The 14579-nt window shown below is 56.4% G+C and overlaps 2 protein-coding genes across 2 annotated transcripts in view; one reads left to right on the top strand and one right to left on the bottom strand.

Annotated features, from left to right (window-relative positions):
• Positions 1-2615, bottom strand: part of LOC103172928 (hypoxia-inducible factor 1-alpha-like) — a 6157-nt gene extending 3542 nt beyond the window's left edge. Inside the window, exons 1-4 of the mRNA XM_042345266.1 lie at positions 2585-2615; positions 1290-1480; positions 836-972; positions 255-339 (exon numbers count right to left, since the gene is read on the bottom strand). Coding sequence (XP_042201200.1) covers positions 255-339; positions 836-972; positions 1290-1480; positions 2585-2610 — 439 coding nt within the window. The 5' untranslated portion in view covers positions 2611-2615. The remainder of the gene's footprint in view (positions 1-254; positions 340-835; positions 973-1289; positions 1481-2584) is intronic.
• Positions 2616-11947: 9332 nt separating this feature from the next.
• On the top strand, positions 11948-14117 carry LOC103172469 (homeobox protein six1b-like). Its single transcript, XM_007885224.2, has 2 exons — positions 11948-12551; positions 13535-14117. Exons 1-2 carry the CDS (start codon positions 11986-11988, stop codon positions 13851-13853), a joined length of 885 nt encoding a protein of 294 aa, XP_007883415.1. The 5' UTR covers positions 11948-11985; the 3' UTR covers positions 13854-14117.
• The last annotated feature ends 462 nt before the right edge of the window (positions 14118-14579 follow it).

The raw sequence follows: 14579 nt of genomic DNA, 5'->3' as shown, positions 1-14579 counted from the left end.
ATGCGCTGTGTGTGTGTGTGTGTGTGAGTGTCTGTGTGTGTGTGTGTGTGTGAGTGTGAGTGTCTGTGTGTGTCTCTGTGTGAGTGTGAGTGTGTGTGTGGGGGGGAGTAAGGAAACTTACCCAACATTTCGCCCTGACCTGTCGCAGCCGGGAATCGAACCCGGGTCCTCTCGCCGGCTTGCGAGGTCGAGGGCTGTAACCCCTGAGCTCCAGGAACTCCGTGCGAGAAGCCTCACGGTGTCAGTAACCTTACCGTGTCTGTTCCGAAGGATACTGCGCATCTCCTCGTGGTCGCAGGGGTGAGTGCAGTCGAAAATGCTTTGTCCGATTAGCTCCAACTGTTGGAATAACGATCAATATTGACCATCGTTAACAGTAAATATTAATCACCGGGTCACGCCATCCAGCAGTTACCCCCAACGCGCACCCCTGGGCTGCCCCCAAACCTTGGCTCTTGCACCCTAACACTCTCCGGAGTTAGATGAGCAACAACCACAACTTGCCCTAACCCTAACCCTACCCTAATTTACGCAGTGCCCCCTCAAGTGGGGTAGGGTCCTGGAGTGCTGGACAGTGCCGGAGTCTGACCCTCGAGCCAGGGGAGGGGGAGGGAGAGGGCAAGGCGGAGGGATTGAGGGGGAGAGGGACAGAGTTTCGGGGGGGTGGTGGCTGAACGCCGATGGTGGTGCAGAGGGAGGGGACAAGGGAGGAACGAGGCTGGCCGGAGCCAACCAAGTGGAGGCAGCGGGCGGTGGAGTTGGGGGGGCAAGTAACCAGCCCGGAGTGAGGTAGAGAGAGGTAGTACCTGTGTTACAGGTGAGTGTTACCGCTTACCTGTGTCAGACCCAGATACTTGCTGACGTTCTCACACAGGAACACGATGTCTCCACTCTGGGACAACACCATGAAGAAGCCATCTAAGGCGGTCAACTGCTGTCCATCTGTGTCCTGGGCAGAACCCCCCGAGTCTCCTACAGGACAAAAGAGACAAGAGTTCCTGTAGCTCAGGGGGTGAGACGCCTCGCAAGCGAGCGAGAGGACTAGGTTCGATTCCCGGCCGGGAAGGGTCGGGGCGAAACATTGGGTAAGTTTCCTTACTCCACACACACACACACACACACCTCTATTTACCTAAATAATAATAATAATTTGGTCACTCAATCCATAACTGTTTGTGGGGCAGTCAGGCAGGGGAGCCTGGCAAGGAAGGAGAGGGGGGTGAGGGGGGCTTTACGGAGCCTCTCATGAGGCACGTGTGGCGATGCGGAGTGTAATTGCTGGCTCCTACCCGAGGAGATGAGGGTCCTTAGACGTAGGAAGCTGAGGGTCAGTCGCATTATGGTGGCCTTGTCCAGTTGGGAGCTGAGCCTGCGGGGGAGGGGCAGTTGACGGGCCAGTTCGAGGAACATCTGGGTCTCTTTGCCCCGACGACATCTGGCTGCGTCCCTGGACCTTTCCCGGCGCTGGTCTGTGCTGGGACTGTGGTTGTTCAGAGGGGGGGGAAAGGATTAATGCACGATAACAAGTCGATTCCTCCATCAAAGCCACTGTATCGATCCGATTCACTCATTGCATTGAACTTTATTAACTCGCCCGAAGCATTAATAACAACAACAATAGAATCATAGGATATTACAGCACAGGAGACGGCAATTTGGCCCATTTATTATTATTCTTGTTATCGATTATTATAATAATTATCATGAATAAAAATCATTGCCTTTGATACAGCGCCTTATCACGTCTTCGAGAGATCTCAAAGCACAGGAGATTTTGTGACTTTTGTGGGCAAAACGCGGCGGCCGATTGCGGACAGTGTCCCACAAACAGGCGAGGATTGAGTGACCACGTTAGACCCCTCCCCTCGCATCCCACAGCCCCTGTAGCTCAGGGGTTAGACCCCTCGCCCCCCACCCCACAGCCCCTGTAGCTCAGGGGTCAGACCCCTCCCTCACACCCCACCCCACAGCCCCTGTAGCTCAGGGTTAGACCCCTCGCCCCCACACCCCCACAGCCCCTGTAGCTCAGGGGGTTAGACCCCTCGCCCCCCCTCGCACCCCACAGCCCCTGTAGCTCAGGGGTTAGACCCCTCGCCCCCCACCCCACAGCCCCTGTAGCTCAGGGGTTAGACCCCTTGGCTCGCAAGCGAGAGGACCCGGGTTCGATTCCCAGCCGGGCAGGTCAGGGCAAAACTTTGGGCAAGTTTCCTTACTCCCCCCCTCCCCACCCACACACCCACACACACACACACACGGAGACACACACCCCACACCCCCACCCCCACACACACACCCCCCCACACACACACACACATGCCTGTGTTTACCAGTAGGAACCCACTTGTTAGTCGATTGGCGGATGGCTTTTCTGTGAGTAGTAATCCCTTCAAAAGAATAAATAAATAATACCGTGGTCACTCAATCCGCGACTGTTCGTGGGGACGTCGCCGGGCGCAATCGGCTGCCGCGCACAAAACACGCAGTCACTACACTTTACGGTGTATCCCGCGAAGCGTTTTGAGACGTCTCGAAAACGTGATCAGGCGCTCGCGTCAAGAGTTGAGACAGAACCAATTTCTCTTACCTTTCCTCGTCTGCCTCTCTGATCATTTCACTTCCCCGGCCCCCCACCACACCCCCGGCACCCCCCCCCCCCCCAAAAAATAATAAAATTAATCAATAACGCAGGCGTAGATGGAGGAAAAACTTCGGAATCTTCTGAACTTTTTGGGGGAGGGGAGATCGACCGGGGGGAGAAGTCGCCCGGGACCCTATTCTGCGCGACGGGGGCTACCGAAGTCAACGTTGTCGCAGTTGTTGTAATCGCAGCGAAGCTTTTGAAGCGTGCGTGTGCGTGGGAAGCACGGCCGAGGTCCAGATTACGGCACCAAGGACGGGGACTACATTTATTTAATCCAGATGTGCTGTTCCTTTAATATAATGGAATATGTTGTGGATTTAGTGACAGCTCATTAATCACACGGAGTGACAAGCGAAGCAATTACCCGCTCCTCCCACACAAGGCAGAAATTCCTGAGGTTATTCCACCGGGTCTTAATGTCTGCCTGGACTTTGATCGCCCGCCTGTTGATCCTCGCGAATGTTTTTTCTTTCCTTTTTGGGGGTGGTGGGGGGGGGGTGGGGGAGGTCAGCCGGGTGTCTGACACGCACACGCACGCGGAAACCCGTCACCGTGACCGGTCGGGTGTCTGACACACACACACATGGACACCCGTCACCGTGACCGGTCGGGTGTCTGACACACACACACACGGACACCCGTCACCGTGACCGGTCGGGTGTCTGACACACACGGACACCCGTCACCGTGACCGGTCGGGTGTCTGACACACACGGACACCGTCACCGTGACCGGCCCGCGTGTCTGACACACACACACACGGACACCCGTCACCGTGACCAGCCGCGTGTCTGACACACACACACACGGACACCCGTCACCGTTTGCTTAAGAGTCTCCAAACCCGACTGAGAATTCCCCACATCGCCCCCACACCCGGGAACCCCAGAGATCGGTTGTCGGGATGGGATGCGCTCTCTCTCTCTCTCTCTCTGGAGGGACGCCCCCTGATTACCTAATTCCGGAGAGTATTAGGCGCAGGTTGGGCGAGTGGGGTGGGGGGGAGCCCAGAGTGTGCGTTGGGGGTAACCGCTGGGGTCTGACCGGCTAAACCCACACACACCTCGGCCATCGAGAGAGAGAGAGAGAGAGAGCGAGAGAGCGAGAGAGATCTTTCCCCCTTTCCCAGACGGGGAGGATGAGTCAGTAATATTCCCAATACAAGAATTATTATTATTATATTATTATTATCTGTTGCGTTTTCCTTGGTTGGTAAGAACTCAGTAATGAAACTTGCCTGAGGTTTCGCCCCCTGACCCTGACCCTGTGCCGCCCGGGAATCGAACCCGGGTCCTCTGGCTCGCGAGGGGGAGGGGGATGGGGGGTCGAAACCCCTGAGCTGCCGGGAATCCACTTACCGACTGCCGTGCGGATCTCTGCGAGGCTCCTCACGAGGGCCTGAGGGTCTCCGTGAGTCCTTGCTCCGAGGTTGGTTCCACCCACCCGCCTCCGCAGCCGGGCGAGGGGCGGCAGAGGTTCCCGGGGAGGACCGCTCTCCGCCTCACGTTCCCTGCGGAAAGAGGTTGCGCCGGCGGCCCCTGTCTGGTCACCGCCGGCTCCCCTCGACTCCCCCCTCCGGCCTCCTGCTCGGGCCCTCGTGGCCCCCCCTCTCCGCCGTCGCGCCCGGTGTGGATTGGCGGATGGCTCCCACGCAAACACCTCATCGCGACTTCCAGCCGTCCCAAAGCGCTGCCCCGGGACACGCTGTCGAGCGCCGGGAGCAGACTGTGGAGCGCGAAGTGCGGTGACTGTGTTGTCCTTCTCGCGGGCGAGAGGCGGCGGCCGATTGGGTGCACGCGCGCGTGTGTGCGCGTGTGCGCGGGGCGTACGTGCCCGCGTGTGCGTGTGTGTGCGTGTGGCGAGGGAGGAAACTTGCCCGATGTTTCGCCCCGACACGCCCGGCCAGGAATTCATCAGGAAGGGTTGCTCGGAGTTCACCGCTGCCGGGACCTCAACTCCTCACCCCGACCCTCCCAGTGGCTAATTGCCAGGGTTTGGCAGTAGCCCAGGCGTTTATCTGCCTCTGAAGTCGCTGAGCGCCGGTTCGAGCCTCTGCGAGTGCCGCCGGGTCTAATTGAGGGCTCCTTATGTGCAGAATACCATGACAGGAACACCCACTGTGTTGACATTAGCATTGCCAACCCAACCTTCAACCATTTATACAGCGTCTTATCTAATCCCATTCCCTGCTCTCTCTCTCCCCCTCTCTCCCCCTCTCTCTCGCGCTCTCTCTCTCTCTCCATCGTGTCTCCCCACCCCAACTGGAGCTCTCTCCTCTAACCCCCAATTCCCTGCTCTCTCTCTCTCTCTCTCTCTCTCTCTCTCTCTCCCCCCACCCTGTGCTCGCTCCCCCGCTTCCTACTCTAACCCCATTTGTATTGAATCCTGCAGCTCAGGGGGGTTAGACCCCTCGCCTCGCAAGCGAGAGGACCCGGGTTGGATTCCCGGGCGGGGTCAGGGTCAGGACGAAACCTTGGGCAAGTTTCCTTACCCCCCCCCCCACACACAGATACACACACACACACACGCACACCCACACACACGCGCCTGTGTCCCCGGCAGTCAGCAGGAACCCGCTCGTCAGGCGATCGGCCGATCGCTTTCCGGGGGTAATAATGCCTTCAAAAGAATAATAATAATAATAATAATAATTTGGTGGCTTCGACCCCACGGCTGTTTGTGGGGACGTCGCCGGGCGCGCTCGGCCGCCGCGTTCTGCCCGCAAAAGACGCGCGGTCCCCAATGTATACCCGGGAAGCGCTTTGAGACGTGATGAGGCGCCGTATCGAACGCGGGGATGATGGTGATGATTATTATTGTGTATTATTATGATTATTGGCATCGTACGGGGTGAAGCAGGGGAGAGGCAGACAAAGCAGAGACACACAGCTAAGGAACTCGCAAACCTACCGTGCTTTCAGCTCGAGGTGAAGGGGTTTCATCTTTCCACCTTGCCCTCCGAAGGCAGAAGTAATCCTCGAGAGAGAGAGAGAGAGAGAGGGGGAGAGAGAGAGAGAGAGAGAGAGAGATGCGAGTCAATAAAATGTCTGTCCAAAGGGTTAAGGAACGGGTTTGGATTGCAAGTGTCAGCGTCAGAATCCAGATCCCAATGTCTCGCTCTCCTTACGCCTCTCGGCTCTCCGTCTGGTGCGTTGGGGCTGTTGGCTGAATAGTTTCCCAAAAGTTGTCAGGTTTCTCGTGATTTATGGTCGCCCATTTCCTGTGCCTGTTGCTCTCGACGAGGGAGAGAGAGAGAGAGAGAGAGAGAGAGAGAGAGACGGAGAGAGCGCAGAGAGAGAGAGATTGAGAGGGTCCTTTCATTTGGCTTTTGAAGGAATTAATGACACGATAATAATAATGATTATCGTAATCTTGGCATTTGATACAGCGCCTTATCACGTCTTATCGAGACGTCTCGAAGCGCTTCACGGGACATAATGTAAAGTGTAGTGACTGTGTGTTTCGGGACTCTCTCCCCCACCCCTCCCGCATAGAGGCTGTGGATTATGGTTGTGGATCCATTCACATTGTCCAGACTCAGGGGGAGAGATGTTTGTGAGGTCCGGGTGTCAGGGGATATGGGGCCAAAGGGGGGTGATTGGACTTGAGGTACAGATCAGCCGTAGAATGGCAGAACAGGCTCGAGGGGCTGAATGGCCTCCTCCTGTTCCGATGTAGTGGTGAGAGCGCTCACCTCTAGCGAGAGCGAGAGGTCCCGGGTTTGATTCTCAGGCGGGTCAGGTCAGGGCGAAACATTGGGCAAGTTTCCTTACTGCCCCCCCACACACACACCGACACACACACCAACACACAGACACACACAGACACACACAGACACACACACAGAGACACACACACCTGTGTTTCCCGGCAGTCAGCAGGAACGCGCTTCGCAAAACGAAACGCACAGTCACTAGACTCGGCAGCGTGTCCCGTGAAGCGCTTTGAGACGCCTCGAAGACGCGATGAGGCGCCGGGTCAGACGCAGAGATTATTACTATTAATATTATTGTTATTACGATGACTGGAGGGGGCAGTAGAGTGTAGGACGCCCGAGGTATTTGGAGTGTAATAGAATGACTCGTTTCCCTTCCGGCAACTTGAACTGAACGTAGACACATTTTTTGGGGGTGGGGGTGTGGGGGGCAGGGTGGGGTGGGGGTGGGGTGTTAAGTTGTATGAAATAAACGGAGAAAAACAAACTTAATCTGAGAGTCCTGGGAAAAATTGGGTGGAAAGGGCCCCTCGAGGCTGATTTTTTTTTCCCCCAACGACGAAGCAAAAACAAATAGAGAATTTGGTAGAATTTTAGACAACGCAGGGAATTTCGAAGGGAGTTATTACTCCCCCCCCCCATGGAAAAGGCACTCTTACCCCAACTAAGCCTACTCCCCCGCTCTCTCCCCAACTAGGCCCACTCCCCCCGCTTTTACCCCAACTAGTCCCCAACTCCCCCGCTCTTACCACAACTAGTCCCCAACTCCCCCGCTCTTACCCCAACTAGTCCCCAACTCCCCCGCTCTTACCACAACTAGGCCCACTCCCTACGCTCTTACCCCAATTAGCCCCACTCCCCCCCTCTCTCCCCATAGCCCTGCAAACTTGTCCTCCCCAAATATCTCTCCACTTCTCTCTTGAAAGTTCCTATGGAGTCGGTTCCCACCGACTGCTCTCAGGCAATGGATTCCCAGATCCCAGCGACTTCTCTCCGTGAAATCTCCTCCGAACAGCAACGCATGACATTTACGCAGCGACCAACTTTCCCGTCGGGAGAGAGAGAGAGAGAGGGGGGGAGAGGGAGGGATAGAGAGAGGAAGGGAGAGAGGGGGAGAGAGGGAGGGGGAGAGAGAGAGAAGGAGAGTGGGAGGGAGGGAGGGAGGGGGATAGAGAGAGAGAGAGAGAGAGAGGGAGAGAGAGGGAGGGGGAGAGAGAGAGAGGGAGAGAGGGGGATACAGAGAGAGGGAGGGGGAGAGAGAGAGAGGGAGAGTGGGAGGACATCCCAAGGTGCTTGGACGTGAGCTGAACAGGAGTTGGAGTCTGGAGAGGGGGGGGGGGGGCAGAGGGCAGAGAGATGGGGTTGGGAGGGTGACCCCAACACGGTTGGTCAAAGAAGAGGGTCTTGGAAGGAGGGGAGGGAGGGAGAGGGAGGGAGGGAGGGAGGGAGAGAGAGGGAGGGAGAGGGAGTGACACATGGCCTCGGAACAGAAGGAACAGAAGCTGAAAGGGGTTTCCATTATTGTGTGTCTGACAGGACTTATATAACTGCTTTGGGTCTCGGATTTCGACGCTGCATTAGCCGAGTAACTCAATCCTCCGGACACACAAACAGAGAGGCAGATCGCAGGCCGTGTCGAGCTCCGTCAAACAGCAGCGAGAGGCGCCTTAACCCGTTCATGGCCGAGAACGAACCTCCTCGGGGAACGAGGGGACCCGGGTTCGATTCCCGGCCGGGCAGAAAAGCAGGGGGTGGGGGCGGGTGGGGGGGGGGGTGGTCAGGGTCGGGGCGAAAGCTTAGGCGAGTTTCCTCACTCTCCCCCCACACGCACACGCACACACGATCCCTTAGTAATTTGGTCGACCAACCCACGACTGGTCGTGGGGACGTCGCTGGGCGCAATTGGCTGCCCACAAAATACGCAGTCACTACACTGCACTGCACGGGAAGCGCTTCGAGAGACGTCTCAAAAAGAGAGGGGTGGGGGGAGGGAGGAAGGAAAGAAGGAAAGTTAAATCCTAATAATTTGGTCACCTCAATCCACGGCTGTTTGTGGGCGCAATCGGCTGCCGCGCGTCGCCCACAAAGCACACACAGTCACTACACTCGGCAGCGCGTCTCGCAAAGGGCTTTGAGACGTCTCGATGTGATAATGGAAGCATTATAAGGCGCTGTATGTAATGGAAGCATTATTATTATTATTATCACTATTATTATCACTATTATTACTATTATTATTAAGTGTAGTGACCGTATATTTTGTTCTGTCCAATCTGTACGATTCCTGGGAGAAAAATATGGGCGCGTCCAAAATCATCTTCGGGGCGGTTTGGGTTTGGATCTTATCTTGGGTCTGTTTTTGTCCGGAGGAACATGGTATCTCGTCCGTAAACAGGAAGGAGGGATTTTGACTGTAAACAGAGGCGTTCAATTTCCTCGGCCGCCCAGAACTCGCATCGATGGTTCAATCCAAGCGTTTCCCCCCAAAAGCCATCTCGCCCCACAACAGACGGCCCCTGGCGAGCGAGAGGACCCGGGTTTGACCCCCCACCCCCACCCCCGGTCAGCCAGAGACGTAATAAATCCTTAATTGGCAGCCAATTAGGTTTCAAACGGGGCTGGTTTTAAAGGGGGGGGTTGAGGGGGCAGAGAAGCCTTGGGGTGGGGGTGGGCGTGGGGTTGGGGGGGGGGGGTTCGTGTCCGCAGGTTTTGTTGGAAGGTGGCAGGGCAAAAGGAAGTTCTCCGAAAGCTTTCGCAGGTCAGCGGTTGGACCTCAGCTCCAGTGTTGTGGGCCAATTCCCGGGCAAAACACTTGAGGAAAGATGTCCAGGTCCTCGGAGAGAGGAGCAGAGGAGATTGACCGGGATGGTACCCGGGGGCTGAGGGACCTCCGTTAGGCGGAGACCACCAGAGAAACTAGGACTGTTCTCCCGAGAGCAGGAAACAGAAACACACTCGCTAGTAACCCCCGTCACTTCAAGCCACGACTGTTGGTGGGGGACGTCGCCGGGCGCAAGCGGCTGCCGCGTTTCTCCCGCAATAAAACGCGGTCACTGCGCTCGCCGGGGGGGCTATTTATCGAAGGGCTTTTGAGGCGTCTCGAAGGCGCGATAAGGCGCTGTGTCGAGTGCCAGAGCTATTGTTGTCGTCAGCGTTGTGTGTGTTTTTTTGTCGGGCAGGTTTCTCGGGAAACCGTGACAATTCTGCACAGAGCCGATCTCCGCAGCTCGGCCCGAGGGGGAGAGTTAATGCTCTCGAAACCTAAGACCGGTGGTGTACCCTCCCTCGCTCATCAGGACAAAGAGAAACTTGTTCACCAGAGCTTCAGGTAAGACACCCGTCACCTCCAAACTGACAACCGCCCTTCAGCCTCAAGGCAGAGACCGGGGAATAATACTCAACAGAATAATAATAATAATATTAATCCTTGCGTTATCATTATTATTATTATTATTATTATTATTAATGGGACACCAGCCCACATGAAGGGCGCTGTGTACATCCAAGTTGTTGTCGTGGTCTTCGAGCCGTCTCAAAGCGCTTCGCAGCACACAGCGTAAAGTGTGGTGCAGAAACGAAGTGTAGGGACCTCTCAGCGGAACAGGGGGTTGGGATAAGGGGGGGGTGGAGGGCAGGGAGGGTGGGGGGGTAGGAGGGTGACCGAAGGTGCGGTTGGTCGAAGAGGAGGGTCTTGAGAAGAGCCTTGAAGGAGGTGAGGGAGGGAGGGAGGGAGCGAGGCGGAGGGACTGTGGGGCGGGGTTCCAGAGGGTGGGGATAGAAGGCCTGGGATGGTGGGGTGGGGCCGGGTAGGGTTGGGGGGTTGGGGGAGGGGGGGGGGAGACTCAGAGCAAGCCGGAGCCCGCCGGGGAGAGAGATGGAACCATATTGGGTTAGGAGGAACACAACTTGGTGGTGGTCGCTCTTGAAACGTTGGAATGAGAGGCGATCAGAGGAATCGAGGGAGGGTTTTTGTTGGGTGTCACTGGTGGGCAATGCAAATCACCCCAGTTTGCCCCAAAAAGGGGTCCGGGGAAAATAGCTCTGTCTCTTTAAATATCCCTCATTGGATGAACTCAACGACTCTAGCAAAGCTTAGGCCAAACTTCGGTTGATCTCCCATGGTGTCAAGTTTCGGCCCTGACTGAATCTCCATGGTGAATAATTCAGAGTGGACTATCATTTTACCTTCTCCGAGAGAGAGCGAGAGAGAGAGCGAGAGAGCGAGACAGCGAGAGAGAGAAAGAGAGAGAGAGAGAGAGGGAGGTGGTGGTTGGTGGGGAAAGGAGACAAATGCACACAGTAACCCACGCACACTTACTAACAGAACTTCTCCGAGCTGACACGGACAGGACTTTGCGCGCGTGTGTGTGTGTGTGTGTGTGTGTATGTGCGTGCGTGTGTGTGTGTGTGTGCGCCCGCCCACGCGTGTGTGTGTGTGCGTGCGTGCGTGTGTGTGTGTGTGTGTGTGTGCTTTGTCCTACGTCGGAGTCAGGGACCTGGATCAATCCTGGGATAATTTGGTCGGAAGAAAGTCCTAGGGATTATCGGATCTCACCTCCGGACTGGAAACACGCACACGCACACGCACACACGCAAGGCACCGTGTGAGGTTTGGAACAGAACCCAACGCCATCCATCTAACCTGACTGTTCGCTGCTTGAGTTCAGAAGCGATTCCAAGGTCCTATTCAACCCCCAACCACCCTCCTCCCCGGGGCTATTTTTGGCAGTTGGGAAGACCCAGCCTCGCTCCATTACGACCCAAAGTTTCAGCTGCGTCGACCTTTTCTTTCCCCCCTCCACCGCCCCCACCCCCGGGTCTCGGCTTCAAGATAATTCTCGGGAAATAATCGGCCCCTTTTTTTTTTGTGGTGTCTCTCAATCCATGACCTCGTCTGAAACCTCCTCTTCAGCATCGTTTTCTTCCAGGGAATATTTCCTGGATCTCAGGGTCGACGACGTCAACGGCAAGAACGCCGGCCACGTGGGCGCGGGTGTGTGGAACGGCCTTCCCGCCGCACGGCGCGTCGGAGGGCTTAAGAGCGCCCGGAATCGTCGCTTGAAGACCGTTCCCCGCTCGTGCCTTCGCTCGGTCTTTGCCTCAAGAGCTTCCTGAGTCGGGTTGGCTTCTTCCAGGACCTCCTCGAGATCCAGATCCTCCGGAGAATCGATGGTCCGTTCGCTCGCTTGAGGATCGAGAAGAGAAGAGAATAATAATAATAATAATAACCACCAAGACGTCTCGAAGCGCTTCACGGGACACGCTGTCGAGTGTAGTGACTGTGTGTTTTGGGAACCAAACTCGATCGCGCCCAGCGACGTCCCCACAAACAGCCGCGGGGTTGAAGCCACCGATTTATTATTGTTTTGAAGGGATTATTACCCCCGGAAAGTGATCCCCCAATCGCCTGACAAGCGGGTTCCTACTGACCGCCGGGGAACACAGGCGTGTGTGCGTGCGTGTGCGTGTGTGTGCGTGTGTGTGAGCGCGTGTGTGGGGAGTAAGGAAACTTGCCCAAAGTTTCTCCCTGACCCCGACCCGGCCGGGAATCGAACCCGGGTCCTCTCTGGCTCCACGCGGGTGGGGGGGGGTGGGGTGGGGGGGGGCGCGAGGGCTCCAACTCGAGGAGATGTCCATGTTGCCCGCCTTCGGGTTCACCCAGGAGCAAGTGGCTTGCGTGTGCGAGGTCCTGCAACAGGGAGGCAACATCGACAGGCTGGGGCGCTTCCTGTGGTCTCTGCCGGCCTGCGACCACCTCCACAAGAACGAGAGCGTGCTGAAGGCCAAGGCCGTGGTGGCCTTCCATCGCGGGAGCTTCCGCGAGCTCTACAAGATCCTGGAAGGGCATCAGTTCCTGCCCCACAACCACCCCAAGCTGCAGCAGCTGTGGCTCAAGGCCCACTACTCCGAGGCGGAGAAGCTGCGAGGGCGCCCCCTGGGGGCCGTGGGCAAGTACCGAGTGCGGAGGAAGTTCCCCCTGCCCAGGACCATCTGGGACGGGGACGAGACCAGCTACTGCTTCAAGGAGAAGTCGCGCAGCGTCCTGAGGGAGTGGTACAACCACAACCCGTACCCCTCGCCCTGCGAGAAGCGGGAGCTGGCCGAAGCCACCGGGTTGACCACCACTCAGGTCAGCAACTGGTTCAAGAACAGGCGTCAACGAGACCGGGCGTCGGAGACCAAGGAGCGATACGGGTGAGTGGTTTGTTGTTGGTAATGTTTCGTCAATGGTCGTTGGTGTTAATGATAATAATAATAATAACAATTCGTTGCATTCGATACAGCGCCTCATCACGTCTTCGAGACGCCTCAAAGCACTTCACGGCGCACACCGTCAAGCGTAGTGACTGTGTGTTTTGTGCGCGCGTGTGTGTGGGGGTGTGGCGGTGGGGCGAGGGGGGCCGGGGGTGGGTGGTGGGGTGGGGGAGTACGGAAACTCGCCCAGTGTTTCGCCCTGACCTGCCCCGGGTCTTCTGGCTCGCAAGGCGAGGGGTCGGTGGGCGAAACGCGGCAGCTGATCGCGCCCAGCGACGTCCCCACAAACAGTTGGGACATTGTCTACAGATCTACTCTGGTCTGACCTGAGATACTTCACAGTTTATTCAGACCCCAAAGAAATCCCGTTAACTAATTATTAGTATTATTATATTTTGCTTATTATTATTGTTATTATTATTATTATTATTATAATCCGGCTCCATTGGCTCCCCGTCCCCCCACGGGATACAGTTCTAGATCCTGGTCCTCGCCTTCAAAGCCCCCCCCATGGCCTCGCTCCCCCCTCTCTAACTCGGTGACCTCCTATCCCCCTCATCAACCCGTCTGCTCCCTTTCTCTCTCCCTCACCCCCAAATGGCTCTGGGTTATGGCTGTGGATCCATTCAGGTTGACCAGACTGAGGTGGGCAGATGTTTGTGAGGTCAGGGTGTCAAGGGATATGGGGCAAAGGCGTGTAATTGGACTTGAGGCACAGATCAGTCATGAGGAACAGGCTCAAGGGGCTGAATGGCCTCCTCCTGTTCCTACGTTTCTATCCTTGACTGTCCAGCGCCTTGGGCTGTCCTCCCGACGTGAAAGGTAGTCTCTGTGCGAACATAATGTGTTGATGTTGGATTTTAACTCAATTTCTCTCTCTCCCTCCCTCTCTCTCCCTTTCTCTCTCTCTTTCTCGCTTCAAGGGAAGGCAACGAGAGGGTCCTCTCGAACCCGGGACCACCCTTTGCGGGCGAGGGGGCCTGCGGGTCAGTCAACAACTCCGCCAGGTTCCCCCCCAATTCAGAAGATGACGAGACCCCTTCCAGAGCCTCTTCCTCCAGTCCTGGCGGTGGGATGATGGTGGTCGCTGGGCCTTTCGAGCCTGGCTCCCTCCAGAGCCTGGTCAACGGATGTAACGGCGGAGGAGTTGGGTTCGAAAGCGTCAACGTGGAACACCAGTACCCCATACACGACCCCATCCTCAACCCAGCCTCACCCAACCTTCTCCAACTGGGCTCCTAGACCAAAGAGAGGGTGACTTTGCCGGGGGAAGACATTTTGGACTGGGAGAGAGGGAGAGAGTGAGAGGGAGAGAGAGAGAGAGGGGGAAAGTGAGAGACAGAGAGACAGAGACTTGCCTCAACGAATGGTAGTTCCTCTGGAAGCGTTATTTTCCTCCCACAATCCCAATCGAGGTCTTTCTGTCTCTTCAGACTGACCCGGGTTAAGAGATTCCTCGTCGAAAGAAGACCGAGGTCCTCCCGTTTCGCCTTCCCACCATCCTGGCAGTCGCCTGACATGTCCTGCCCCCCCCCCCCAAACTATACACTGTATCTCTCCCCAGATATTATTTTCTAGCGGAAATCGATCTCATTTGTTCTTGGAACAAACAAGATGTCTGTCTGTCTGTCCGTCCGTCTGTCTGTCTCCCTCTGTTCTGTTCCGTATACGTTTACTACTCCTCTGGTTCTCTACACAACGAATGGTGGTGGGTGGGTGAGTGGGAGGTGGGGGGTGGGGGGGGGGTGTTGAGAGGACGGGAAAATGGTGGTGGGCTTTGCCTGGTAGGTCTCAGCTTGGGGGAGTGTAACTGGACCTGAATTGGGGGGTAAATGTGAGGTCTGCCACTAGCTATTCTCCCCTCTCCCCTCACCCCCACCCCCACCCTATTTAACAATAACAATAATAATCCTTGCCTTTGACCCGGCGCCTCATTGCGTCTCGAAGGGCTTCACCGCGCACGCTGTC

Source organism: Callorhinchus milii, unplaced genomic scaffold (genome assembly GCF_018977255.1).
Source record: "Callorhinchus milii isolate IMCB2004 unplaced genomic scaffold, IMCB_Cmil_1.0 Scaffold37, whole genome shotgun sequence".
Lineage (NCBI taxonomy): Eukaryota > Metazoa > Chordata > Chondrichthyes > Chimaeriformes > Callorhinchidae > Callorhinchus > Callorhinchus milii.
The sequence above is the reverse complement of the archived record's forward strand: the minus strand, read 5'-3'. Positions and strand labels throughout refer to the sequence as shown.